At 41.9% G+C, this 26867-nt stretch overlaps 5 protein-coding genes across 8 annotated transcripts; 4 read left to right on the plus strand and 1 right to left on the minus strand.

Moving 5' to 3' along the window:
- The first annotated feature begins 49 nt into the window (after window positions 1–49).
- Window positions 50–6636, plus strand: LOC147044545 (putative ATP-dependent RNA helicase DDX17). The gene is made up of 13 exons (XM_085934947.1): window positions 50–444; window positions 603–762; window positions 840–936; window positions 1003–1136; window positions 1230–1295; window positions 1440–1581; window positions 1720–1880; window positions 1969–2141; window positions 2210–2320; window positions 2401–2462; window positions 2534–2593; window positions 4477–4710; window positions 5060–6636. The coding sequence occupies exons 1-13, from the start codon at window positions 395–397 to the stop codon at window positions 5551–5553; spliced, it is 1944 nt and encodes a 647-aa protein (XP_085791073.1). The 5' UTR covers window positions 50–394; the 3' UTR covers window positions 5554–6636.
- Window positions 6637–6806: 170 nt separating this feature from the next.
- On the plus strand, window positions 6807–7853 carry LOC147044546 (leukocyte cell-derived chemotaxin-2-like). Its single transcript, XM_085934951.1, has 4 exons — window positions 6807–6956; window positions 7035–7146; window positions 7211–7362; window positions 7473–7853. The coding sequence occupies exons 1-4, from the start codon at window positions 6914–6916 to the stop codon at window positions 7637–7639; spliced, it is 474 nt and encodes a 157-aa protein (XP_085791077.1). The 5' UTR covers window positions 6807–6913; the 3' UTR covers window positions 7640–7853.
- Window positions 7854–10171: 2318 nt separating this feature from the next.
- gga1 (golgi-associated, gamma adaptin ear containing, ARF binding protein 1) lies at window positions 10172–16772 on the minus strand. 3 transcript variants are annotated; one of them, XM_085934581.1, is made up of 17 exons: window positions 16672–16772; window positions 15531–15615; window positions 15301–15376; window positions 14668–14766; window positions 14448–14571; window positions 14130–14230; window positions 13981–14061; window positions 13743–13880; window positions 13580–13661; window positions 12857–12970; window positions 12637–12786; window positions 12491–12564; window positions 12232–12419; window positions 11843–12060; window positions 11592–11761; window positions 11379–11489; window positions 10172–11163 (listed from the first exon to the last, which is right to left on the minus strand). In XM_085934581.1, the coding sequence occupies exons 1-17, from the start codon at window positions 16712–16714 to the stop codon at window positions 11053–11055; spliced, it is 1965 nt and encodes a 654-aa protein (XP_085790707.1). In that variant the 5' UTR covers window positions 16715–16772; the 3' UTR covers window positions 10172–11052. The 3 variants fall into 3 exon arrangements, with proteins under 3 accessions (XP_085790707.1, XP_085790708.1, XP_085790706.1); XM_085934582.1 differs by lacking the exon at window positions 16672–16772 and adding an exon at window positions 16272–16287; XM_085934580.1 differs by lacking the exon at window positions 16672–16772 and adding an exon at window positions 15868–16237.
- A 401-nt stretch (window positions 16773–17173) lies between these two features.
- Window positions 17174–22104, plus strand: LOC147044548 (MICAL-like protein 1). Of its 2 annotated transcripts, none has more exons than XM_085934007.1 (15): window positions 17174–17969; window positions 18271–18319; window positions 18458–18599; window positions 18794–18840; window positions 18915–19057; window positions 19125–19630; window positions 19784–19946; window positions 20024–20408; window positions 20510–20632; window positions 20720–20840; window positions 20925–21015; window positions 21122–21195; window positions 21277–21391; window positions 21466–21509; window positions 21601–22104. In XM_085934007.1, exons 1-15 carry the CDS (start codon window positions 17800–17802, stop codon window positions 21705–21707), a joined length of 2280 nt encoding a protein of 759 aa, XP_085790133.1. In that variant the 5' UTR covers window positions 17174–17799; the 3' UTR covers window positions 21708–22104. The 2 variants fall into 2 exon arrangements, with proteins under 2 accessions (XP_085790133.1, XP_085790132.1); XM_085934006.1 differs by having other exon boundaries at window positions 17177–17969; window positions 20714–20840.
- Window positions 22105–22438: 334 nt separating this feature from the next.
- On the plus strand, window positions 22439–23993 carry polr2f (RNA polymerase II, I and III subunit F). Its single transcript, XM_085933990.1, has 5 exons — window positions 22439–22588; window positions 22762–22831; window positions 22949–23079; window positions 23227–23298; window positions 23595–23993. The coding sequence occupies exons 1-5, from the start codon at window positions 22569–22571 to the stop codon at window positions 23683–23685; spliced, it is 384 nt and encodes a 127-aa protein (XP_085790116.1). The 5' UTR covers window positions 22439–22568; the 3' UTR covers window positions 23686–23993.
- The last annotated feature ends 2874 nt before the right edge of the window (window positions 23994–26867 follow it).

Here is a 26867-nt window from a genome sequence, read left to right on the forward strand (position 1 = left end):
TGAGAATAAGAAATATGTCAATCAATATTCTGGGGGCGGGGCTGGCCAGCAACCAACCAATCAACGTGGTCTATGTACCCAGCCGAATTGCTAAGCTAACAACATAGCTGTTATCTTCACTTGAACAGCAGTCTAAACGTCTACACTATCATTAAAGATACGTGACTTCGTATTTTTTTGTTTTCCAAAACTAAGATTGTTTTTTTTAACGACGCCATAGTTGACTACAACCAACGGTACACGTTGAACATCTTTTGTGCGAACCAGAAGGCGCGTTGATTTGTATTTGTAGCTTCTTTCAGAAACCCCGAAAAGGGCTAGCTCGAGAAAAGCGTACGAAATCTAACAAGTCGTAGACAATTTCTTTATTTCTTTAGGGAGCAGAATCTTCAAAATGAGAGGTTCTTACGGAGACCGAGATCGAGACCGTGGTCGTGACAGGGGGTGAGATTTGACAATAAAACCATGTTAGCCTGAAAGCTAACTGTAGCTCTTGTTTCTACACATCCCATGTTTGAGATTAGCGCTACGAAAGCGCAAACTTCGGTTTCATGTCCGAATATAATACGCATTAATAAAGTGGTATTGTTATCATGTTACAGAAGCCCTCGTTTTGGGTCCAGCAGAAGCAGCTCATCATCGATTAAAAAATTCGGCAGTCCGGGTGAACGTTTACGGAAGAAAAGATGGGACCTGGATGAACTCCCCAAATTCGAGAAGAACTTTTACACCGAGCATCCGGAAGTTCAACGCACGAGTCAGGTATGTTTTCTTTGAATGCATTCTTTTAACGTACAACTTCATTGAGACTGTTGTTCCCCCCCCCCCCCCCCCCCCAGTATGACGTCGAGGAGTACAGAACTAAGAAAGAAATAACTATTCGAGGTTCAGGCTGCCCAAAGCCTGTCACCGGATTCCATCAAGCAAAGTTTCCTCGTAAGCATCTGCCAACCTGAACCCTAATGCACAAAACAAATGTGGTTGATTTCTTTTTCCTTTTAGAATATGTGATGGATGTCTTGATGCAGCAAAATTTCAAGGAGCCAACAGCAATTCAGTCTCAAGGATTCCCTCTAGCCCTCAGTGGGAGGGACATGGTTGGAATCGCACAAACTGGCTCAGGAAAGACTCTGTCGGTAAGTCTTTTACAATCAATTTCATCACGGTCATTAACGTTGATGCTGTTCGTCATAACCTAATAGAATCCATCCCCCTTTGTCCATCCACAGTATCTGCTGCCAGGTATTGTCCACATCAACCATCAGCCCTACCTGGAGCGTGGAGATGGACCCATTGTACGTAAAGAGTAGCAGAATATTCTTATTGCTGAGTATTCCCAACCACAATCAATAATTGGCATGAAAATGATTCTAAGCATGTTTAAATATGGCTTGAGAAACACAGCTTTATCTTCATTGGATTGTTTTGATCCTCTCCAGTGCTTGGTTCTGGCCCCCACAAGGGAACTGGCACAGCAGGTCCAGCAGGTGGCGTACGACTATGGAAAATCGTCCCGCATTAAAACCACGTGTGTGTACGGGGGTGCTCCCAAAGGACCGCAAATCCGAGATCTGGAGAGAGGTACACGTTATTGACCCTCGAATATTGTTGTACGGTATTCACGTCAAATGGTCGGGTATGAATTTATAGATTTGGGCATTTCTCAACTCACCAAACCTTGCAGCTGTAGTCTTGTATTTCTCTCTTCCCTCCTCCCAGGAGTTGAAATCTGCATCGCCACTCCTGGTCGCCTGATCGACTTTCTTGAGGCGGGCAAGACCAACCTGCGACGTTGCACCTATTTAGTTCTGGATGAAGCTGACCGCATGCTGGATATGGGATTCGAACCTCAAATTCGCAAAATTGTCGACCAGATCAGGGTAACAGCAGTCCGCGCGTAGAACAGTCCAGCCCGATGTTGGAAGTTGACATTTTTATGACCTGTAATTTGTATTTGCACACGTCTAGCCCGATCGACAGACGCTGATGTGGAGCGCCACCTGGCCAAAAGAGGTCCGTCAACTGGCCGAAGACTTCCTCAAAGACTACGTGCAGATAAATGTCGGCGCGCTTGAGCTCAGTGCGAACCACAACATCCTTCAAATAGTTGACGTGTGCATGGATAGTGAAAAAGACAACAAGTGAGAAACGGCTCACATTTGCAGACCCGCTCGCGTGTTATTTTTAAATCATATTTGTTCCTTTTCAGGTTAATACAGCTGATGGAAGAGATTATGGCTGAGAAAGAGAACAAGACTATCATCTTTGTGGAGACCAAGAAGCGATGTGATGACCTCACACGTCGGATGAGACGCGACGGGTGAGCCGAGGAAGATGTTTGAAGAGTCTGAGGAGCTATCGGTGACATAGCAAGAGTTTTCCACTGTTTGTTTTTCATAGGTGGCCGGCGATGTGCATTCACGGTGACAAGAGCCAGCCAGAGAGAGACTGGGTGTTGACAGGTACACACACACCAAACACTTCATTGGATTTATTTCCAATCACCCAAATGAAATGTTCTTTGCGTTTTTAGAGTTCCGCAGCGGCAAAGCTCCAATCCTCATCGCTACCGACGTGGCTTCCCGTGGTTTGGGTATGTCCTGAGCGTTAAAATGTCCCTTGCACTGTACACAAACATTTGATTTGTTTAGGTAAGAGTAAGGTGCTAATCTATAGAAGTCTCATCTTTGCCAAAGAAATGATGCGTTGCTTCTCAGATCAGTGTGCATCTATGAAGCAAATCATTTTTTAAATGACGCGAAGCCCTTTAAAGTTGAACGTAAGGTATACCAAATGTATGTAAGAGGTAAGGCTAGCCATGCAGATCGAGCGTGAACCTAATTCTATGTTCATTTGTTTTCTTTTCATTTTCTTTCCTTTGTTTGTTTCCAAGTCTCTCTTCTACCAACTAGAAGTACACAGGCCCTCGGGAGCCTGCAGCCGGACCTAGGCATGACTAATCGAAAGCCGACTTGGGAGAGAGACGGCCCGATTAATCAGTCCGGCACAGCCGCCGCCGAGCCCACAAAGCACACGATGCTCTCTCCCGGCCTTGCCAGGACGACCGACCGCCTGGCTGACCGGGGAGGGGGCACGGCAGGAGGGGCGAGCATGGGGGGCTGCTGGGCTGTCAGGGTGGGCTCCCCTCAGCCACGCCATCGTCCAAGTGGCGCACCACACTGATTGGAGGAGCCGCGAGCGTCAACCAAGCGTGTCCGTATCAGAACAATCAGCTCTCAATTGGTGCCACTGATACTAAGAGACACTGTGGTGCGTCACGGGAAGAGCGACTCATCCACCGGGAGCTGAGGGTGGATCGGAGCCAGAGTCGCCCATGGACGGCTGTGCTGCAGGCTGCGCGCCCCCCAACGATTCTGACACCCCCCCAGGCCCCCCCCGCCATCGCCGTCACCATCACCACCACCACCACCAAACACACCAGCACTGGCTGTGGCGGCCGGCCGGCCTCTCCCTCTGCGGACGTCATGTCTGGTCCTGGCTGGCAGGAGTCCTGGCCTGGAGGAGTCACCTCTGTAATTGTTCGTTCCCCTAATTCTCCTTCCACACATCACTTCGACCGCTTAAGCATCTTCATCCCACTCTTCTTCGACCTCTTTACTGTTATTTACTTTCATTCATTTTTAGTGCCTATAGATTTCGAAAGCCATTTTTCTCCGTTTCCAAGTCGCACTTGTAGTAGTTGCGGTTACCTACAGGGGCCCGTTTTTCCCCCCCCCCCCATGGCGCAGTTCACATTGGTTAGAGTCAGGGCAGAAAATACCAATTGGATTAGCGTCTTGTTTTGTCGGGACTTGAGCTCATGGTCAAAGTAGCATGCAAGAAACTACATAACATAGCTTGGTGATTTATCTAGTGGTAATTTAATCACTTTAGCTCTGATACAGTCAAGGGTAGGTAATTACCGCTACCCTCCCCCCCGCCCCCTGCCTTTCACCCCCAGCCTTCATCGTGACGCTTCCTCCAATCTGTCATCTGTAATTACAAAATGATCTCAAATCAGTGCCTTCTACAATTCAAATTCTTCTCAACTAGAACCTCTCTTTTAAAACAATTGAAGGCAATTATGTATGTCCCTTCCGTACTCTGCAGGATCAATTTCAAAATTTGTGGAGGCGGATTTTTCTTCTTCACATTGAAAAATTACTTCATGTAGATGCATGACACAAAATGTTTGTCCAGGAGGTGGGTATCCATCCAATCTGGATCCAATTTAAAAAGGGGGGTATGGTGAAACAAACTGCTTGATTTGCTTGTCATTTGATATATTTGTCATAGTCTTGACTCATATTAATTGTATGCTGGACAAAAATAGCTGGTAAGTGGATACAAATAAGTGACTTTCTCAAAACGTTGCAACGTTCAATACAAGTATTATTTTGTTCTGACTACTCTTTTTGTTTTCCCCTACCCTATCCCAACGCACTGTCCCCATTCAACCCTTTATCACTGCAAAAGATGTGGAGGATGTCAAGTTTGTCATCAACTATGACTACCCCAATTCTTCAGAAGACTACATCCATCGGATCGGACGCACGGCCCGCAGCAACAACAAAGGCACGGCATATACTTTCTTTACTCCGAGTAACCTCCGTCAGGCTCGTGATCTGATCCGGGTTCTTGAGGAGGCCAGACAAGCTATCAATCCCAAACTGCTGCAGCTGGTTGACACTGGACGTGGAGGTGGCGGAGGTGAGTGATATTTTCTTTTGTAGAATATTTGATTTATTTGTATGTTCACTTTATATTTGTCCATTTATTTATTTGTTCATTTGTTTATTTTTCTGTCCAATATTTTTTGTTCATTTATATATGATTTGTTTATCCAGTCATCTGTATTCATGAATATATTTATTTATTATTTGTTCATGAGTTGATTTTTTTTATGTATTTTTATTGATTCATGAATTGTTTTCCTTTATTCATTCATCTGCCGCTTATCTTCACAATTTATTAGCAGTAAAACACTGGGCAGAATTATAAAAACCTCAAAAAAAATCAGCATAACCAAAATAAGAGTCATATCCCTTCCTTCTCCGAGGTGGCCGTTTCCGGGGCAGTTCCTCTTCCGACAATCCCAACTTGATGTACCAAGACGAGTGTGACCGGCGAATGCGCTCGGTCGGGGGAGGCAGCAGCGGCGGCGGCGCCCGAGGGAGCAGCAGCTACAGCCGTGACGCACGTGACGACCGCGATTCCCGTGACGCCCGCGACACTCGAGGCTCCAGCAGCCGGGACGGGGACTCCTCGTCTTACAGGGATCGCAGCAGCAGGAATGGAGGGCGCAGCTATGTCTCCAGCAGCAGCTCATACCAGAAAGATAGCATTAACAGCAGCAGCAGTAGCAGTACTGGCCAGTATAGCTGTCCCGTGGTGGTCTCCTCAGCAGTGGGAGGTGAAATGGGGCCAGTCCCACCCCCCTTGTCAATGCCCCAGCCTCTAATGGCCCAGCAGTTACTCCTACCCCAACCTATGTTGGGCCTGATGGGGCACGCTCCCTTTGAGTTTGCTCAGCCTCCACCACCTGGCACATGATCATCGGCCTGGCTACTTAACTTGCTGATTTATTAGGTACAAAAAGATGAAAAGCATGAAGCCAAATTGTCGACCAATATTTGACTTGACGGAGATTTCTTAAAACAATGATTGGAGAGATTTCATCTTAGATTTAGTTTTTACAGTGTCACATACTAATTGAAATTAGAATATCATGATCTGATGATGGCAAGGTTTCACCGCATTATTTTGTAATTGTACCTAATGAATCAGAAAGTATGTTTTGTATATACATGGACTAAGAATGATATACTCTTGTCATATGTCAGATAGCTGTATTTTAACTGTAGGGGTGAGTAGTTTTGACTGAAGCTTTTCAACACGTTTGTACCAAAATGTTTTTCTGTGACTACAAGGTAGCTAGCTGGGGATTTAGATTGGTAGAAAGCTCATACATTAAAGAAGCATATCTCTGGCTTGCTGTGTCTATCCTGAGACAGGAGTCGGAAAGTGTTTGTATGTGAATTTGCAAAATAATGAATATGATTAATTTTACTGACTAGTTTAAAAAAAAAAAAAAAGATTCTATCCACTTTCACCCTATCCAAATAACAGCTATCTGGGTGTGCCACCGCCTATCTTTACCTTGGCATTTGGTGTGTTTGCTTTCATCGAAATGAGCAAATAGGTTTCATTTGAAGGTTGGCACTTGTTTGGAAATTAATGGGAGTGAGGCACGCTCTGTGCAACTCACGTCCACCTCTGCAAATACTTTTCTCGCTGTGCGACTCATCAGGAAATTCTACTTTTATTTTAGCTGTTCATGTAATTGTGTCTTTGCAAAAACATTATTAGCAGTGATAGTCCCTCTCACTCAAATCCAGCCCACTTTTTTGACAACCATTGCCAACAAACATTGTAAAATAGCATTGCAGGCAGTCTTCAAGTATATGTGACCCTCAAAAAACTTAAAAAAGGTAATAAGACAACAAAAACCAATTATGGGACGTGCCACTCCCAGGCATCATCTTTATCAAGGATTTGGAGGGGGGGGGGGGGTGCAAAATCATGAGTAAACATGCAAACAAATGAAAAGTTAATTCACACTGTCTTTCATAAAGTGAACTTGAACATTTCGTAGACATTTTTGTGTGTGAATGTGATAACTGATCAAACTTTCCAGTCTTGCTCAATAAGGACTTTGGGGCAGATGTGCAGAATGCAAAATAATCTAAAGTCAAGTGTCAACACTGTGTGCTTGCATGTGCAATTTATTGACTTAACAAATTGTTGCCAGGTGGAATTTTTGAAATGTTGTCATTGAGAGGCGGGCTGTCCCTTGGCCATATTGTTAGGCTGTGGATAAAAGCTGTCGTGAAGCTCGGCAGGAGTCATTGCAATGAAGATGATGAAGAACGTGGCTCTGTTTGCAGCTCTGCTGGGTAAGAACATCACCAGGTGTTTCTCAAAATCTTCATCTGTCCCATTTCATTCTAACCTTTATATATATTTGTGTGTAGCTCTGGTGTGTGTGTGTGAAGGAGTGACCTTTGGCCAGCTATGCCAGGGGAATTCCAACAACAACCCGAGGACATCAGATAGTTTGGGTTCAGGCCACTACGGGGCCCCACGGTAAGGTGGCTGGACACGACATGTCAGGCAGACGGGAGTTGACTTTTTGACTTGTGTGTTCCAGGGGAAGCAGGACTCACCAAGGTGTGGACATCATTTGTGATGACGGCTCAGAGGTCTACGCTCCATTTGACCTCACCATCAACAGGGCACTCTATGTCTACACTGATCCCACTAAGGCCGCCATCAACCGCGGCCTTGAAATAAGTGGCGGAGGTCAGTAAAAATGAAGCATTGTCAGAAAAATAACTTCTCAAGCAAAGAAAATTCTAACAACTCTATGTACTTTGTCACTTCCAACTACTGACCTTCACCTACACTTGCAGGTCTTTGCGTCAAGCTGTTTTATGTGCAGCCTGACAAGACTTCAGGAACCGTGAGCAAGGGTCAGCGTCTGGGCGTCATGATGCCCATGCAGAGCGTTTACCCCGGAATCACCTCGCATGTGCATGTGGAGCTGTGTGACAAAACCAACCCCACACAATACTTCTGAGGATGGGGGCATGACCATTTGGACATTAAAGTCCACATTTTATTGACACCAACCAAATAGGGGCATTTTAACATGGGACAATCTATTGGATTATTGTATTAGGCATAAGAATTGCAAATAAATGAAACCTGCTAGGAAGGTTTTGTTGTTATTATTTGGATTAACGCAATTTGTTATATGCAAATTATGTGTCAAGAATAAAGAGGTCAGCCCATTTATGTGTTTTTCATATTTTTCATAAAGTACTTTGGGCATTTAAAGATGTTGTCAGAAGCTTAGTTTTGATATTATTTGAAATGTTTGCTTTTTATTAGGAGCATTTGAATGTCTTGCACGAGGAGCTGACCAACCCGCGGCTCTTTGCCTGGTTTCAAGCTGCTCTTTTACCTCCATGTCAACATTTGCCTTTGTGGTTTTTTTGGGGCGTGTTCGCTTCGCTTGAGTTCAATATGGTATTTGTGTCAAACGCGCATGCGCATGAGGTGAAATTCCACCAAGCAGGAGGGGCAAACCCATTCGAGGAACACACACAGATCAACCAGCCAATCACTTTTCCGTTAAGCTTTGACCATGATTTTTCCCTAATGAGGTGGCCTGTTATTAGGTACACCTAAAAATGGCGGTGTACCTAATGGAGTGTCCAAGTGACGTCACAGATCAACCAGCCAATCAGAAAGTGGGGGTGAGGGCGGGTGTGGCACTTTTCACTTTTTGTTAACTTTTGACCATGACTTTTCCCTAATGAAGTGGCCTGTTATTAGGTACACCTAAAAATGGCAGTGTACCTAATGGAGTGTCCAAGTGACGTCACAGATCAAACAGCCAATCAGAAAGTGGGGGTGAGGGCGGGTGTGGCACTTTTCACTTTTTGTTAACTTTTGACCATGACTTTTCCCTAATGAAGTGGCCTGTTATTAGGTACACCTAAAAATGGCAGTGTACCTAATGGAGTGTCCAAGTGACGTCACAGATCAACCAGCCAATCAGAAAGTGGGGGTGAGGGCGGGTGAGGCACTTTTCACTCTCATTTATGCTTTTTCCCTAATGAAGTGGCCCGTGATTAGGTACACCTGAAAATGGCGGTGTACCTAATGGAGTGTCCGAGTGACGTCACAGATCCAACAGCCAATCAGAAAGTGGGGGTGAGGGCGGGTGTGGCACTTTTCAGTTTCAGCTTAGCTTTGACTATGATTTTTCCCTAATGAAGTGGCCTGTTATTAGGTACACCTAAAAATGGCGGTGTACCTAATGGAGTGTCCGAGTGACGTCACAGATCAAACAGCCAATCAGAAAAATCACTCAATTGTCTGTAACCCAGCGTAAAATGAACACGTCCATTTTTCCTTTTCGACCAGACGTCAGTTATGTACTATACACTACCTAATAAAAAAAGCCGATTTCGGTCAAAATGGCAGAATGGTTTATAACTTTACCCGGTGACCGGGAGAGCATGGTTCGAGCCCTACACGAAGCAAACTTTGAGCTACAGTTTCCATAGTGTAAGACGGCGGTTCATGCTTTATGAGGCGGCTTATGTAATGACGCCAAGCTACCGCAAGATGGCAGTGCCCCCATTCACTCGTATGTAACCCAATGTAAAATGAACATGCTGAAGTTTGCATAGTGTAAGACTGCGGTTCATGATTTATGAGGTGGCTCGTGTAATGACGCCAAGCTACCGCAAGATGGCAGTGCCCCCATTCACTCGTATGTAACCCAATTTAAAATGAACATGCTGAAGTTTGCATAGTGTAAGACTGCGGTTCATGATTTATGAGGCGGCTCATGTAGTGACGCCAAGCTACCGCAAGATGGCAGTGCCCCCATTCACTCGTATGTAACCCAATGTAAAATAAACATGCTAAAGTTTGCATGGTATAAGACTGCGGTTCATGCTTTATGAGGGGGCTCATGTAATGACCCCAAGCTACCGCAAGACGGCAGTGCCCCAATTCACTCGAATGTAACCCAATGTAAAATGAACATGTCCATTATTCCTTTTCGACCAGACGTCCTCTATGTACAGTACATTACCTAATAAAAGAGACGATTTTTGGCAAAATGGCAGAGTGGTCTCTAACTTTACCCGGTGTTCGGTAGAGCATGGTTCGAGCCCCACACGAAGCAGACTTTGAGCTAAGTGAGGCCCGAATACGGTTCTACCGCTCATAAGGTTAAAGCCTTGAGCACTACGTCGATGAATGTTCTGTCAAGCATCAGTAATTTAGCATTATAAGGTTAAAGCCTTGAGCACTACGTCGATGAATGTTCTGCTCGCCGAAGCGGAAGTGTACGGTAGCCGAGAAAGCTCAATTCAAGTCAGACAAAAAGCGCCTCTTTGGCAACTTGCACAAGTGTGTAGTTCTTTCCTTGGCAAATCGTTTATCTCCATTCTGGATCACGTTCATTCCCTGATTTGTTCACGCAAGGAGCCGCAACGCGTTCGATGACTGATACGTTGTTCATTCATTGACTGAATCACTGAGTGACAAGAACACAAACTTACTGCACCAGTGTTTAAATTAATCCCCACCTCCACCAAAACCTTTATTACTCCTTCATATCTTAGCACTGTTTATGCTTTTGCACAGGTCAAATGTACATTGGTATTTACAAAGCAGTCGCACTAAGGAGGAGGGAGCAGAAAGTGAGGAAGGACTCTCAAGACTGCAGACCTCAAATGAACAAGATGGACACCAAGCTCTAGGTTGCAATTTGTTTAGCAATCCATTTCATGCATTTTCAATTTTACTTTACTCATGTATTGGTGATATAGGAAGAGCCATGGTCACAATTGAACAAAGATCCTATTTAAAAAAAAAAAAAAAGTAAAATATAATGATACACTGCAACTTGTTGAAATAAATGATGTATTACAGAACAAATGTGCTAAAAGTTAAACAGAACTGAGAAAGAGGCACATATGGCAGAAAATACACAATGTCACAGTACTTTTTTGTTGTCATGACACAAACAAGGAAAAGTCCCCATTGATGAGACATAAGTGATGATTCAGCAGTTTTTGGTTTGACAAACTAAGAGGAGGTAACGCATATGTCCTTTCTGTCTTGGCGCGTCATGGAAGCAGAGCATGCACAAGTGAGGACCAAATCTACAAAGTCAAACGTTGTGCTCAAAAGCCAACGACCTGAAGCACATATGCACATGCAGTAGTGAATGTCGGTTCTTCATTTGTAGCAGTCTTTAAAAGATTTGAGGGAAGAGAGAGAAGAAGAAGAAGAAGAAAAAAAAAAAAAGAGGCGGTATTAACAAGTCAGTTAAAGCAAAGCACACACAGAGAGCATAAGCAGAAGTCAAAGGGGGGGTGGGGGGACAAACAAAAATTTAGAATAGGTACGGAGTGTAGCTGAGGTTGGTGGACAAGAGTCTGTCAGGTTGGACTTTGCCAGCCGCTATAGGTTCCCCCAAGTGTCTGAAGCAGGCCAGTTTTCGAGACTGCCACTCTCGTTGTGCACCTGGTCACCCAAGGTGAAGCTCAATCTGTACTGCAGTTGAACCTTCTCCTAAAGTGCATAAACGGAAGAAGTTGTTAAACACAGGTCATACTTGTTCATTTATTTAATCAGTCATATTATTGGATTTGGACTGATTTTGCATGGCCCGCAGAATTTTGTGTTTTGTTGCTATATAAACATGAAGCCTACCAAAATGTCTTTTTTTTTTAAGACAGAAGACAAACTTCTCTTAAGAGTTTGAAGGAGTTAAAACTTGGGTGTACCTTGTTTGGGTTTGCCAGTAGCATGATCTGTGTGACAGCAGCAGTAGGAAGGATGGGATTGAACGGTGGCAAATCACTTCCAGATGGTGGCTGCAACTTCACTGCCATTGACTGCAGGTGAGAAGTAGAACAACAATTGGACATCACATTGACAAGAATGGGTAAAAGGAACCCCCAAAAAACAAACAAACAAAAAAAAACATCCTCTCTGACCTTCTGAGCAGAGATGTTCACGTTTATGTTGGTGACAGGCACGGGAGCGGAGGACAGCATGGAGATGATCGCCACCTGCACGTCAGGGCGAGATGGCGGCGAATCACGGGCAAAGTGGCAAAGGACCCGCAGACTGTGTCCATCGAAGACAGTCACAGGCAGCAGACTACCTGGTAGGCGAATCCATCCATGATTAGATTAGCAATTGAATTGTTGTTTAAAAAAAGAAAAAAAAAAGAAAGTCTACTTACTAGGTTTAATAGATTCTAGAGGCACAAAGACATCAGCCAGGGAAAGCTCAGCAGATGCAGTCTCTGTGCATGCGGGGGACATGTCAAACGTGGTGGCCTCTGAGGGGAGGGGCAGCGCGGGGCGGTCTGAGCTGAAGAGCGGGATGCGGTTGGAGGGAATAGCAGACCCCGACTTGCTCTGTAGATCTCTCAGAGTTGGTTTGACCTGCTGTTTGTCCCTACATGCAGACACAGACTGGTTAACGTCACATTCACTGGTGTAAATATGGAATTATTCTGTTTAATGAAGAAAACCCTATTATAGTTCAAAGGTCAGTATTGTAGCACAGTACCAAAAGATCTGGCAAAAAAAGACAGTTCTTTATTTACCCCAAATGTATTTCTTTTACCATTTGAACTGTAGGCCTTCGGGAGGAAGGGATTGCTGCAGCAGCGTCTTTCCTAATAAATCGAGCTCATCCAGGACTGAGCCTTTGGGAGCAGAGGCGGGAGAGACTGGGTGCGAGTGGGAGGAAGGTTCCGGACTCAGGAGAAGACTGGGTGCTGCTGGGGTGTCTGCATCGATACTGTCAGATGACTTGAAGGAGAAAATGACATCAATACAAGAAAAAAATGATTCTGCAAATCATTCAGTTTTGTGCCGCGCACCTGGAAGGAGTCCCAAGCTGTGGAGTCCTCAGGCTGGGAGGCCGGGTTAGAGGTGTGTGTTCCTTCACTTAAACCTGTGTGGGACAATACCAACATGACAAAATGTTTGACGACAGATTCAAAAAAAGATGAATAATTAGGGTTACCAAGCGACATGAGCTCATCGTCGAGTAGGGAGATGCCAGTTTCCTGCGAGGTTGCATTGAGGCTGTCGGTTGGAGTTGGGAGTTCTGGGAAGGATGGGGGCGACTGGGGAGATGTGTCCAAGCCAGACAGATCCAGGAGTGCTGTCCCCACTATGGTTGTAGAAAGAAAAAAAAAATCTGAACGTGCTCAAGGCTAATCACCAAGCACTGCTTCACCAACCTGTCTGCTTTTGTGCATTTAATGCATTGTTGCTGTTCACAATCTCCCCTTTCACCTGCTGCTTGTACAAATTGATGACATGGGTCAGGCTGTCGTTGGCCTGCAAGATCTCCGCTGCGGAAAGCCAAGAAAAGATGCCCTTTAATGTCATCACTGTGTCGATAAGGAACACAAAAGATCCCGACGGCAATTGAGAAATGACTTTGTGGCTTATGTTGTTAGGTCCACAATAGGCTTTGGACTAGAGGACGCTGCGATCGGCACGCGGCGTTGCTTTCGATCAATTACTGCTAATTGCTAATACTGCTTTCTAAGCTCTGATCTGAAAGCGCATTTACTGCTGCGTTTGTGCAAATATAGTATCTTACCAGACAATTGTGGGAAAGCAACACCGTGCCTTTGGACATGCAGACAATGTCAATCAATAACAATCTGATACAGTTGAGATTCAAGTCCTATTAATAAATGACTGATCTACTTAAGATGTATTTTTTTTTTAAGTTAATGTGCAATCTGAGGTTTTATTTTATTTTTAGAAAGCCAGTGGAAGAAAAAATGCCCAAGGCAGGCAAAACAACTCTACTGATAAGAGTCTACTGTTCGTGATAGCTGAAGACACATGTGGAACCTTGGAAAAGGCAGCACAAGACAGCAATCAGCACAAATAGGTTACACAAAACAAAAATGATGTAGTTTACTGGTTTTGATAATGGTAGTGATCACCTAAAGCTTCATCATTATCCTCGGTATCACTTGCCAATCTGAAAAGCGTGGGTCGCATTTTTTCGCAACGCTGATAAAGGTCCTGTAACAACAATACAAACAAGTGATCAAAATTATTTTTCATCTTACATTCAAAAAGATAAGCGACACTCTTTGCCTTCACCTGTATGAGCTCAGCGTTACTCTGATTTGTAGTGTTGGCGTCGTAGTCCTGCAGAAGCTGAGTCAGCAAAGTGATGCTCTCCTTGACCTCCTGGATGGCACCCACCCGCTTGGTCACCTTCTCTGTTCGCCTCTGATCCTACAATAAGTTCCAAATGACTGAATGTAGCTTTGTGTGCACAAGTTGCTTGTAATTAAGACAGAATGGATTTCCATTGCTGCTTTTGACTTGGGGTTACCTCTTGGACCATTTCCTTGATGAGCTTATTGGCGGCCTTCAAGTCTTCAGGATGTGAGCTGTTCAGCAGGCGAGACAACATCTGTCAAAGTATGAGGACCGTTAAAAGGAAGCAAGTGGGTGAGAAGTCATAAGGTCCATATTTCTTACTTTAGACTTTTCTTCATCTTCAAAAACCGCATTTTTTGGCCTGGGTGGTGGATGATTAGGTAGTTTATCAGGAGGCAGTTGTGGATCTTGTTTGATAATACCTTCAAATGAAGAAGAAAAAAAAATAAAAAAAAAATCACTGAAATATTTTTTCCCACAATGCTGTTGAATTCATATTTAATTGTAGCTAGCCTCTTTGTTAAAAAAAAAAAAAAGCCATTACTGATAAGACAATTATTCTACTGGCTGCACTGTTCGACTAGGAAGGACAAAGGTCATATGAGTTAATGGCAAATGGCTTTCCATGCGACCTCCAACCTTGTTTCTTTAGCATCTGATAGGCGTCTATGATTTTGGACTCATCAGGCAAGCCTAACGTCCAGCTGTAGATCAACTCCAAGACCTTCTTCTTCACTGGCTCCGGTGAGCGCGAACCCAGGTACTGTGCGAGGACAATAACATATCTCATGTCCCATGGACTGCAGAGAGGGGAAAAAAAAAACAACTATGCAGGAATGTGCACATTAGAATATCCTACCTTTGGCGAAACCACTTTGATGAGCTCATTGAGAAAGCGGAACTTGCCTACTTCACTGTGAAAGCGTTTCCCACAGTTTTTCATACACGACTCCAGAACCTGGTGAAGGCGGCGGCATATGATCAATTAAGTTTGATGTATTGCACTTGAATAAGGACTAACAGAGATGTCCACTATTCATCATTTACACAGTTAGCGCGCTTGAGGCAAGCACCACTAGAGATGGAATGAAATCGTAAATAAAAGCCTGACAGACTGATCTAATCCCCTCAATGGTCCATATTCACTGATAAAACGCTAATTTGATCAGTGCTCTCATTTACATGCATTGCAAAAAAAACAAAAAAAAAAACTGATTTGGGCTACAATGCAGTGTAGCCTTAGATAATAAGCAGAGTCAGTTGGAAAAACAAACCTATCAAGTTGCCACATCAATAATGGGCAGCTAGATAAACCGGATCCACTATGTAGAAAAGACCGGGATGCCGTGATAGAGATATAAAAGCATAACACCCAAAACATTTGTCACCCTCTTGTGCTTTCTACATATTGCAGGAAGTTGCAAAAGAGGCCAATGTAAACAAAAAGCATCAATACCATTTAAGCCAATTGTGACATAAACAGTTTGTTTACCACAAGAGCCTGCATGGCCTCCCACTCCTGTGGAGATTGGATCTTGTGGGCCAACAATCTGGTAGCCAGCTGAGGCCTGCAACACAACACAAACACAAAGGGTGAACATTACAGGTGGACAGAAGTTCCATTTTACCCAGTGTGGGTTTTTAATGGATTTTCTCAGACTGTAACTAAAAAAGCAGAATTGGTAAAAATGATCTCATTTGCGTATCCTATCTGGCTCTTACCCTTCCAAATCATTGTTGAGCTGTTCACAGAAGGCATTGATGCTGCTCCAGTCAGTCTCCCTATTCAGTGGATTCGTTGCTCTGTCTGAAATATTCAACAGTCAGGAAACAGAAGATGTGGATGAAAAGCTTCATTTTCTACATTATTATTGTCAAGTTGCAGAGCAAAAGATGCCAACTTAGTAAAATAGTCATCATGAGATAGTTAGGAATGCTTTGCAAGACGTGGACAATCAGATCATTTACATCCATGAATGCCAATCATTTTGTGATGGGATCATCTGGCGTGCTGCTAAAAATTCTTCAAAGACATTTAATTGGTATTAAAGTTATTTACTGTAAATAATGTATCTTTGCTCGCCAACTGTTCCAGCGCTGTTTAGGGGTGCTCTATGAAGCAACTCGCAGTCATCTCCTACAGGACACATCCTGGGTCCTTACTTGCTACATGCGAGGTTCTTCTAAATGATCTTTTATGTAATATCTGCTCTGTGCGTTAATTCAAAACTCCAAAAATCTAAAATCTAGCACCCCTGGGTCAATCAACGCTGCCTCAATTAAATGTTCTTCCACTACATATCAGGAAGTGTATAAATAACCTGTGCATCCAATTTTTATGTGCCGATTTTGTTTAGTGGGTGTGTCGTGATATTTCTTTTCCTAATGCAAAATATCGGCGTAGCTAAACAAAGACTGCAAAGCATTGATTTCAGTATTTGCTTCTAAAAGCAAACGGCCAACCTCAAGATACATTGGACGTCAATGTTAGCTAGCTTTGACGGTGTGGTCTCGACGATATTTCGGTCAAATCCAGAACTTTCTTCCGGGTAAACAGCAATAATACTCAAAGCAGGACGCAATACTGAAAACGAGAGTTCCTGACGTTCACTACTAACAAAATAATTTAAAAAAAAATCAATCCTTGAAGCTGACAGTGCGTTAGTTTGTGCTGTGTTGACAGCTGCCAGGTACAGGTAGCTGTCGAGCTAGGTTAGCTTCCTGTGTGGCACGGAACCGCCTTCCGCCTTCGCTACCCACTTAAACAACATTGACACCTCACACTTAGCACGCAGATATTCTATTATGTATGTTCGGTAACCATCTGACAATAAAGGGCGGCCATTTAAGAAAAAAAACTCACTGATGCGAGACTCCAAACTCTCCGAATCGGGAGGAGCAGCCATCACGGCAAGCTTTAAGTCGTCTCGTCTGCCTTGTGACGAGCTACGTAAAGTCACGTACAATGCGTAAAGGCGCGGATAGGCGGAGCTAACAAGAAAACAACAATAAAGCATTTGTTTGATTTTTGACAGAGAATGATCTTTTGGGGTTTTTACGCGAGTTTAATTTAATAGTTAGGATACAATGTGTGAATAATAATTGGAGTGGCCATAACTCCATGTTGAACATGCGCTGTCAAAATGACGTCACTGTACTGGAAATTTGACACAGTTTTGATTAAGTTACTGGAGTTACAATGTTATAAAAATCCCAAGGTTGTATTTAATTCCATTATTTTCAGTCAGATGTTTTGGGGCTGCAAGTGTGTCAAGCTTTTACTTTGCGTTTTGACTTTTTTCATTAATTCTAAGACATTTATTTAGTCTTTCATCACAATGAACTGGACTGATTCCGAAATATTACATTCATTTTGAACTGAAAAACTATAATTGGATCTTCAAGCACGAGTCAGTGAAAAATGTGTACATACATATATATATATTAAGTAGTCTGGAGAGGAACAGGGAAGAGGAGGAGCTATACAGGTTTGAGATAAACACTTAAACGAAACAAAAACAAACGCGAAAACAAAGTTGTGCAAAGTGGCTTTAGGAAAATCTCCCGACAGCGTTTTGTCTCCCCCTAGTGGCAGCTATTGATTACCTTGTGTCGCGCACAGCAAGATGGATGGACATACAACGAGGGGATTTTTTTTTTTTAAATAACATTTGAGGATCTCTGCGATCAAATATACCTGCGATTTCGCCACAATTCAACGATTTATATTGTTTCGGGATGAGAAGTGACTTGTATGACTGAATCCTCGCCGACTAAGTCGCAAAAGATCAACTTTTGTCAACTTCCGTGCGGGGTTTTTTTTTTTTTCATGCGGAAAATGAGTATTAACTTGACTTTACCTAACCTTGTTTTATAATGATGCAATATTGACATTTGACACGGCGTGCTAAATGTAGCCTTCGAACTCGTTCGCCTTCTGCCTCCACGTTGCTGTGTTGATGTACTATGTCACGCTGACCCAACCCTCGTGATGAAGTCCAGTTCCACCCATGACACGATGGCACCGAGGAAAGCCTTGCTCAAGTGGTGTGTCCAAACCTGCACCACCTACCCACAAGTGGAAATTACCAATTTGTCCACCTCGTTCCGAGATGGATTTGCGTTTTGTGCCATCATCCATAAACACCGCCCGGATCTCATGTGAGTAGTTTTGTTTTTCTTTATTTGTGCAGGACTGAAGTTCCACACAAAAAAAAACTACATTTGTTGTAGCATGCTGTTTAATCTACATCTGACAGTGGGCCTAATCTCTTCAGAACAACTTAATCTCACTCGTAGCCATCTTCTCTTTAAAGTAAAGTGGATTACTCAGGTTTGTTGTGGTTAAAATAAAATAAAGTCAGCTTATTTCTTATGTCATTAACAGGCATGGTTTTTTTTGTGTGCTGAAATTTCCTGCTCTAAATAATGTGATTGTTTTGTTTCATTCATCTTGATCCAGAGATTTCAGCTTCCTCTCTAGAGCTAATATTTACGAAAACAACCAACTGGTGAGTCATTTGCACACAATAACGTGTCCCTTTGAACAAACGTGTACTCTTGCAAAGCAGTGATTCGCAACCAGTTGCACATTATTATCCAATAATACATGTAATTTGGTTTGGTGTTTTTCCATGCACTGTTTTCAGGCCTTTGAGGTTGCAGAGCGAAAACTTGGCATCCCCGCTTTCCTGGTCCCCAAAGATTTGCTTGCCACCGAGGTGCCTGACTATTTGAGCGTCATCACTTACCTTTCTCAATTTTACCACTACTTCAGCGGGGTATCTCACAGTAAGTATAGAAGCTCCTTTTTTTGATTTGAAGTCATCAGATTTATTGTGCTGGTAGCGAATCAACAATTGTGACCTACATTTGCAATTTCATCTTCACTCATTCCATTTACATGCAGTGTGCTAAAGGTCAAGACGAGTTTTTTCTTCTGTGATCTTTATTCATCATTTCCATTTTCTATCTTGACTTTGCAGCAGGTTCTTCCAGTTTGAAGTCATCACACATCACTTCATCAAACAAGGTGATAAAAGAGTAAATCTTCCAACATATGAAAGAAAGAGTCAATTTTGTATTTCTAATATCTTTTTCCACCAGCATTTGGATTCTTCGCCCTCCAGCAAAGACGATTTTTATTCTAACAAAAGTCTACACAATGCATGTCGCTTTTGTATGAAACCTGTTCATCTTATTCAGAGACAAGTGATCTGCGGCGAGATCTGCCATCGCAGTTGTTTCAGGTACTCATACTCAAATATTGCTAACATTTCTGAAAATGTATCACATATAAACTTTTATTTCTTTCAGATGCAAAGTGTGCCATGGCACCCTCGCAGCAGGCTTTTACATTCCAGAAAAGAAGGCTGGTTGTTTCATTTGCTCTGATCACATAACAGTTCAAGCAGATAACAACTTTGAGGTACAGGAAGAAGGCCTGTCTCTTGGTGGATTGACGCTCATCAACGTTCCTCAGTATTCTGAGACAACAAGGTCACATGACAGACTGCTTTATAAACCACCGCAGTTCGAGCAAACAGTACAATATGAGTCATCGGAAACACAGAGTAGCATGTCAAGAGAAACGTCTCCTCAACCTGCTCCGGAATACGTCCACGAGGCAAGCGATGGCAACGATGGATCGCCATCGCTTTTGGCAAGAACCAAACAAACGGAAGAGACAAAAACCGACGAGCCCTCGGAATTCTCGTCACTGCAACTGACTGGAGAAAGTAAGCAGCTGGCATCTAAAGACACGTCGGTTTCTGTCCTTGCAGCTGGGACTCAACTTTCCCAAACAGCGAGCAGCACCTCAGGTAAGAAAATTTATTTGACTGTATTTTGTTTTATTAGGTCTGATAAATGTGATGCTGTCTTTTTGAACACAATATCCACTTGTTGAAATTAATGCAACAAAAAAAAAAAAAACTCAGCAAGGTTATGTGTACACTGTGCGATGACATTCCCAGAAAACGTTGAGGAGACAACCAGTAGTGATGAGCGGAAGGACGAGAAAAAAATTGAAGTGACGCCAAAGTTGTCCTCACCTTATGCGCAAGTAACTGGAGAGAGTAAACAGGTGGCACCTCAACAGACCACTCAAAGTCAGTCTTCCCCTTTTTCATCACAACTGTAAGTCAGCTGACATTTGTTTCTTTGTACTTAAATGAATCTTAAACACTCATCATCGTTTTCTAAATCGTACTTAGGAGGAGTCTGAAAAATCCTGTGAAAACCAACCATCCATGGTTGGGAATCATCCATCCCGGACCTTGGACACAACTACCTCCTGTTCAGTCCCCGGGACCCCCCACGCATTCCAAACGTGGTCTAAACGGACAGGTGTACTGGTACAGACCAAGAGTCCCTCCTCCCAATCCTTTCGGTGAGGACCTGGATGAGGAAGATGCGAAGTTACAGCCCAAAGACAATCATGATGGACACACCGGTCAACCTGGTTGCTTCGATTTAGCGAGCGCTAATGTCCCACAAAAAAGAAATCATAGTCCTCCTTTGACAAGAAGTCTTTCTGTGCCAGCTGTTAAATCTACTAAAATGCCTTTTGGTGTGACAGAGGACAAGAAATCAAATAAGGTATGGAAAGAAATATATTTTTTTAAAGATGTGGGTTCATATTTAAGTCATATGTATACAATAGTTGTAAGTGGATTTTCTTTTTTTTTTTTTCCATGAAGGTTTTTGAAGAGAAGGACCATTATGATGCAAAACCAGAAATACCCAAATCCAAAACTTGCCAGGCCCTCACATCTGGACGGGCCGCTGCCCCCGGACACGGCTTCCCGCTTGTTAAAAGGAAGGTATGATGCTGATTTATATCTAATTTGGATTACATGTTTCTTTTTTTAAAGGAATGCTGGCTATTATTTGTCATTTGGCAGGTGCAGGCAGACCAGTACGCTTCTGCTGTAGATCTGCAGGTGGAAAAAAGCCAAGTGACAAAACAGCTGGAGGCACTGGAGGAAAGAGGCGTGGAATTGGAGAGAACTATCAGAGAGTGCCAGAATGGTTCATCAAGCATTTTGTTTTCAACCGAAAAAATGGACATAAAACATGAACAAAACACTAATTGTATTTCTTTTTAAATTTTAGATGAAGAAGAAGAACGTCTAGTGACTGAATGGCTCGCTCTTACCCATGAAAGGCAAATTCTGATGCGACGAGATACTGAGCTGGTTTATTTGTAAGTAGCTAAAGTATTGTAGGAATGCTTTACAAGCAAGTGTTTGCACTGCTGTGTGTATTTAAAAAAAAATCCAGATAATCAAATTGAACTGATTGTGTGGCAGGACTAAGCAGCAAAGTTTAGAAGAAAGGCAAGCAGATGTTGAGTATGAGCTTAGACGTCTCCTCAATAAACCAGGTGAGTTTGTGCAACCATTTGTTGAGATTAAATTCTGATGTGTATGTTACACGCTATGGTGCTTTTATACTGGATGTTCAGAGAGCGTCTGGAGTCAAGAAGATCGAAGTCAAGAGCAAAGCCTGATGGCCGAACTGCTTGGCATTATCGAGCAGAGGAACCAGATCGTCAGCATTTTAGATCAAGACAGGAAGAGGTGCATTGAGAATAAATAATTCCAGAATTGATTTTTATGTCATAGTCATTAATGCAGTTCCGTTTCCCAATTAGGGAGCGAGAAGAGGATGCACATTCGGAAGAAAACAAGAACCAAGGTGAGGATATGCTATGAAATGATCTCGATTTATTCAAATGGTTGCATAGTGTGTTGGAAATGATGATTTGTGTGGATTTTTCTTTTGAAAGATTTGAAAGAGCTCAAGAAGTCAAAAGGAAAGTTCAAGCCCTCAAAGGTTTTTAAGATGAACCGGAAAAGCGAGCGCAGCAAAAACTCTGTGGATAAAAGCAGCTGAAGTTCTGTCCAGACTGTAGATTATTATATTTACCCTTGATGTAAGAAATGATGCCATTAGGCTAACGATATGTATATACTGTATATGTATTTATTTTTTTGAAATGCTGTCACAGTACGCATGTTTTACTACAGATACAGATGGAGGCTTGCACCTCAATACATTTGAACATAAAAAAATTGTAAATATTTCAATTCAAAGAAGGAAATTCTGAGCAACTACAATGATGTTGTATGTTACAATTTGGATAATAGTATACGGCTAACAAAAGATAAAAAAAATATTTTTTGTGTTGAAATTAGAGAGGATCTTATATTCTGAAAAGTGTGTTTAATCTGTATACTTTGTGTCAATGTTTAGATTGAATTCACTTCTGACATTAATAAATTGTCCAAGATGTTCAGAATTTTTAAGTGTTTTTATGTGAGAAGGATTTAATATGTACGTTAAAATTCTTAAGTTTCATATACAATATTGATTTGCAAAAAACAAACACTTGATTATTGACGTGACGCAAAAGATCCGCTAGACGTCGCTGTTTACAAACCACAGAATTATACTGTGCTGTAATATAACAATTTGAATCCACATTTTACTGTTTAAAACTATATTTTTCGGATCTTATAAGAATATTGGTAGTGTTGATGATAACATTGCTACTCTGGTTGTGGAGTGAAACAAACTAAACAAATGGAACCATAGTTTTATACTCTGTTAGTCCGGATCTATTTTGTGATACACACAATAACCGGAAGTGAATCGTTTATCATACTCGTGCATGAGCCTGTATGCATCAAACATAGCAGGGGGATAAAATCATTGAAACAATTCATTTGGGGGATTTAGACTCATCAGCAGAATATGTCGGACAACGAAGATAAGTAAGTAACGTAAAAAGTTGCATTCAATACTTCACTTATGGGATATATTTGAAGGAAATGTGTGCTAGTCGTCCTGCTAGCTGCCTTGTAACTTAACCACAAAACATGTGTGACTGCAATAGTTAAGTCTTTTTTCCCCCTGTTAGAATAAATAACGTCTCACAATTTCACAGTTTCGATGACGGAGATTTTGATGATGCCGAAGAGGATGAAGAATTAGATGACTTGGAAAACCCGGAAGATGTGAGTTCAGGCTTTATCATAACATTACTTAACGTGTCCATTTTCTTTTCGACGTGCTGTCAAGATAACATTTTGAGCCATAATCTGAAACTTTCTTTTTTTGTCTCTTTATGACAGGAAGATCAGGAGAATGTACAAATCCTACCAGCCGGCGAGGGCCAGCAGGCCAACCAGAAGAGGATAACAACATCATACATGACGAAATATGAGCGAGCCAGAGTTTTGGGAACAAGAGCTCTCCAGATAGCGTAAGTGTTTTGGCTTGAATGGGAACATTACACAATTCAAAAGGGGTTAGCATGTCCGCTCTGACTTCAAATCTTGCCTCAAGGCATCTTATGTGGAGTTTGCATGTTCTCCGGATGCTCGCGGGAACTTAATAGCGCTTTTAACAGGATGTGCGCACCGGTCATGGTGGAACTGGAAGGAGAAACGGACCCCTTACAAATTGCCATGAAAGAGCTCAAGTAAGTATTGCTTGTATTTGTCTTCCTTTGCACCCTCTATTGTTTATTTAAAAAAAAAAAAAAAAAAAAAGCAGCAGTACGCTATATAAATATCTTGGTAATAATAAATGTGAGTAACTATCATATCTAAAATGTATATCTCAACATAAGTCTACCACAATAGTAAAACACTAAGTAACTGATAACCTGAATGATAGTAGTCGGCAGTTTATAACTAATACTAATGTGTGACTGAGCAATGGATTTAATGTGCCTCAAATTGATCACATTCACCACCACCTCGTCTCCTTCACTAGGTGCGGAAAGATCCCCATCATCATCCGCCGATACCTTCCAGATGGGAGTTATGAAGACTGGGGCTGCGATGAGCTCATCATTAATGATTAAGTCACTTGCAAGCCACCCTTCCTTCTATCAGCAAATGCCCACTGGAGGTGCTGTTGTCTTTGTTCCGCCAACTCTCGAGCCACTCTGTGGAAATGTATCAAAGAAGCATCCTCTCTCGCCACTTAGGTTGAATTGAATCCATTGTATCTCATCTGTTTAAATCACAGTTTGAGGATGTTCTTGAAATTGGGGAAGGTACCGTACTATTTCTTTTAGTGAATAAAGCCTGTATTTTTAAATGTGTTATTTTGTGCAAGTGTGACTGTAAAATAGTTGTTTTATGTTTTGAATAAACTTGTTGTCTAGTACTTGTATTTGTATTGTACTAACCACACTAGGACTTGCAAACAGCTTTGTAAGAAACAAGTGTTTTTCTTTATGTCAGTCAAAGTCCATCACGCCATACAAAAGGAAGGAAAACAAAAACGATGCTTTTCGGTCGTTGGTGTTTGTACAATTCCATGTCATGCTGCCCAATTTCGCCTTGAGCTGTTGACATGGTTACGGACAACTTTTACAAGAGCGCCACGACTTAATTTGTCATCTGAAATTTCCAAATGGAATATTTTCACAATCCATGTTGTGTATTATTTAAATGCCAATTATTTTTTTTTTTAAAAACTCACATTTGAAGCTTTTTAATGCATTTGTCACCCCGTTGTGGGTGAGTAAGATGGTTTACAACCTTAGCCAAGGGAGGGTTGTAAACTGCACTGAAGCTTCTCAACTCCAAACTTTCTTTCCCGTGAAAGCACACGCACAAAGCAGTCTCTGTATTGTTTTTTTGGGGGGAGGGGGGGGGGGGAATAGGTTGTCAGCAGTAACTAGGTCAGTGTTTGTTGCTTTGTTTTAGATAAAAATTCTTCACACCCCTGTTGAGATATCCACTGTAACTATTAGTGTGTCAGTACAATTCTAAAGAAAATTAGCGATCAAACGACACCAATGGGGAACTTTTGCGATGATCTTATTTGCAATGATTTTCACAATCTTTATTTATGCTGCTTGTGATGATTTCATATGTAAGTCTTTTCATAAGAGAAGGTGCCTAAGGGGAACTGTGGGCTGCTTTCATAGCCATGTGACAATCAGCTGCACCAACCACAGTAAGGACACCATCAGGTCGCCCGCAGCTGAGGATCTTGCAAATATCTTTTCATCTCGAAACTGCACGCCATTCTAGCCACATTTGTCATTAGTCTTCTTTCCATTTGCTCATTCAGTGGTCATGCGTTTCTTTCCTTGTGGGACAGTGATCTTAGAACAAGCCATAGCACTGTGCTTTTCTTTTTGATGTCTTGTAGTTGTGCTCTTAAAAGATGACAAGTTTTGACGTTTTTTTTTGCTCTCTGAACGATAAAGGAGTTGTGAGGCAGATGTGTTGATCAAAAGTCCAAATTGCTGCCTCATCTCCATTTGAAAAGAATCTGTTTGCATCTGGTGCTGCATAGATTTGAATTGAAAACTGGATTGGCTTCTTTTATATGTTTTTGGGGAGTTGCTCAATGTGTCACAGAAGCAATCTGTCCAGCAGCCAGTTCTAAATATTTTCCAACTTCTCTATCCTGAAGGAATGAGCCACTGCTGCCCATTCTTACACTTTGCTCAAAATAGTTTGTTTTTCATCTAAGTGTCACCAGGTTGGGCTTTTTTTTCAACCACATAAATAAACAGAAGAACAAAATCCCCTATGCATTTAAAGCTACTGAAAATTCTGGCATTGCAACTTTTTTCTCTCTGAAAACCATTTATTGATCATCATTTTACTGATGCAAGAATAGATAGCTCAGCTCAAAAGGATGTCTTGTGATTTCCAAAGCTAACTTCAGGCGGAAGAGCTTCCACTAAATGTGATAAGTAGCCCCATAACTTATAGTCTTATCATGTAGTCATGTCATTATGAAAGCAGCCACAAATTGTCACTGCTCCTTTCCCTGGTAAACATTCTTTATCTGGGAATGCTTTTAATCCCATTAGGGTGCTTGCATTTTTTTAATAGGGGGTGGGGGGGTGCAAATGCCGTAGACGAGGAGGGCTCAAGTGGGGTTTGGTAAAAGGGGTCTATGCTGGGGCGGTATGAGAGTCTCTTTGTATCCTGGTGAAACGACTGGCCTCGCAGCTATGGGCACGGCTCCCCCCCCCCCCCCCCCAGTTCCCCTTCAATAGCCTGCTTTGTTTTTACCCAGCCGATTACTAAATACTGGGAATTAGGAGTCAAGCTGCTACTCACACAAAAATTCACATAATAAACCCAGTGTGTGTGTGTGTGTGTGTGTGTGTGTGTATATATATATATATATATATATATATATATATATATATATATATATATATATATATATATATATATATATATATATATATATATATATATATATATATATATATATATATATATATTTTCTATATAAGAAAAGAAGTAAACTCATCAGATGATGCTGGATTAGGTTTGTCATTCATATTCGTTAGCAATGCAAAATTATCTCTTTAGAGAGCTAAGTGGTGGGCTCCAGTTGCCATGTGTTGTGTAATGAGGTTGATAAAGTGATTAATTAAAAGATTATCCATCATATACCCTCCTATTGGCCTCCACTTGGCCCAATGTGTTAGCCACTTGAAATATATTTGTTCTATCTGGAGCCTTGACTTTGATTCCTGTATACTAATGTGTTCAATTGAAGGGGAAATAATAACAACAAGCTTCTTGTAAAGCAAAGTTTTATTTGAAATAAGTGCAAATAATCATCCTCCCTGTTGGTGTGCAATTGTCACACACAACTGGAACAAACATCAAGTAACAGCAAAAGTAAATAATACAGAGAAAAAAAGATTACAGCATGACTGTAAATGCAAAATTATGGTGATGTACATTAAATTTAAAGGAGAGCAAAGCTGCATGCAATTGGGTTCAAATAAAAGTGATTTTAAAATGATATATGTTAAACAAAGTCATTTCTTGTTTTCCAGCTTTTTAAATGTAGGACAAGTGAAGATAAAAGTACATTTGAGATGAATAATATCAAAAGGACTAATAATGGAAATTGTGACTTAGGCAATGCACAATATAATGTGTTACATTTGAATTTCATGAATAAAAAGCAAGAATGAAGGATAAGGCACGGTAGCTATTAAATGTTATGAAAATACATCTTTGTGAAAGCCGATCTCTCTGCATGAGGCAA

This window comes from Syngnathus leptorhynchus, chromosome 16 (genome assembly GCF_054491065.1).
Source record: "Syngnathus leptorhynchus isolate UIUO chromosome 16, UIUO_Slep, whole genome shotgun sequence".
NCBI lineage: Eukaryota > Metazoa > Chordata > Actinopteri > Syngnathiformes > Syngnathidae > Syngnathus > Syngnathus leptorhynchus.

Excerpts from the sequence above, each read along its gene's own strand:
- LOC147044545 (XM_085934947.1), top strand. The coding sequence starts at position 395 with ATGAGAGGTTCTTACGGAGACCGAGATCGAGACCGTGGTCGTGACAGG. Across the intron at positions 763-839 it reads AAGTTCAACGCACGAGTCAG|TATGACGTCGAGGAGTACAG; the intron begins GTATGTTTTCTT and ends CCCCCCCCCCAG. Across the intron at positions 937-1,002 it reads CCATCAAGCAAAGTTTCCTC|AATATGTGATGGATGTCTTG; the intron begins GTAAGCATCTGC and ends TTTTCCTTTTAG.
- LOC147044546 (XM_085934951.1), top strand. The coding sequence starts at position 6,914 with ATGAAGATGATGAAGAACGTGGCTCTGTTTGCAGCTCTGCTGG. Across the intron at positions 6,957-7,034 it reads TCTGTTTGCAGCTCTGCTGG|CTCTGGTGTGTGTGTGTGAA; the intron begins GTAAGAACATCA and ends ATTTGTGTGTAG. Across the intron at positions 7,363-7,472 it reads CCTTGAAATAAGTGGCGGAG|GTCTTTGCGTCAAGCTGTTT; the intron begins GTCAGTAAAAAT and ends CTACACTTGCAG.
- gga1 (XM_085934580.1), bottom strand. The coding sequence starts at position 15,958 with ATGTGTCCTGTAGGAGATGACTGCGAGTTGCTTCATAGAGCACCCCTA. Across the intron at positions 14,231-14,447 it reads TCAGATGCTAAAGAAACAAG|GTATTATCAAACAAGATCCA; the intron begins GTTGGAGGTCGC and ends CTTCATTTGAAG. Across the intron at positions 11,762-11,842 it reads TCTAGAATCTATTAAACCTA|GTAGTCTGCTGCCTGTGACT; the intron begins GTAAGTAGACTT and ends TTCGCCTACCAG.
- LOC147044548 (XM_085934006.1), top strand. The coding sequence starts at position 17,800 with ATGAAGTCCAGTTCCACCCATGACACGATGGCACCGAGGAAAGCCTTG. Across the intron at positions 20,409-20,509 it reads AGGACAAGAAATCAAATAAG|GTTTTTGAAGAGAAGGACCA; the intron begins GTATGGAAAGAA and ends TTTTCCATGAAG. Across the intron at positions 20,633-20,713 it reads TCCCGCTTGTTAAAAGGAAG|GTGCAGGCAGACCAGTACGC; the intron begins GTATGATGCTGA and ends GTCATTTGGCAG.
- polr2f (XM_085933990.1), top strand. The coding sequence starts at position 22,569 with ATGTCGGACAACGAAGATAA. Across the intron at positions 22,589-22,761 it reads ATGTCGGACAACGAAGATAA|TTTCGATGACGGAGATTTTG; the intron begins GTAAGTAACGTA and ends ACAATTTCACAG. Across the intron at positions 23,299-23,594 it reads ATTGCCATGAAAGAGCTCAA|GTGCGGAAAGATCCCCATCA; the intron begins GTAAGTATTGCT and ends CTCCTTCACTAG.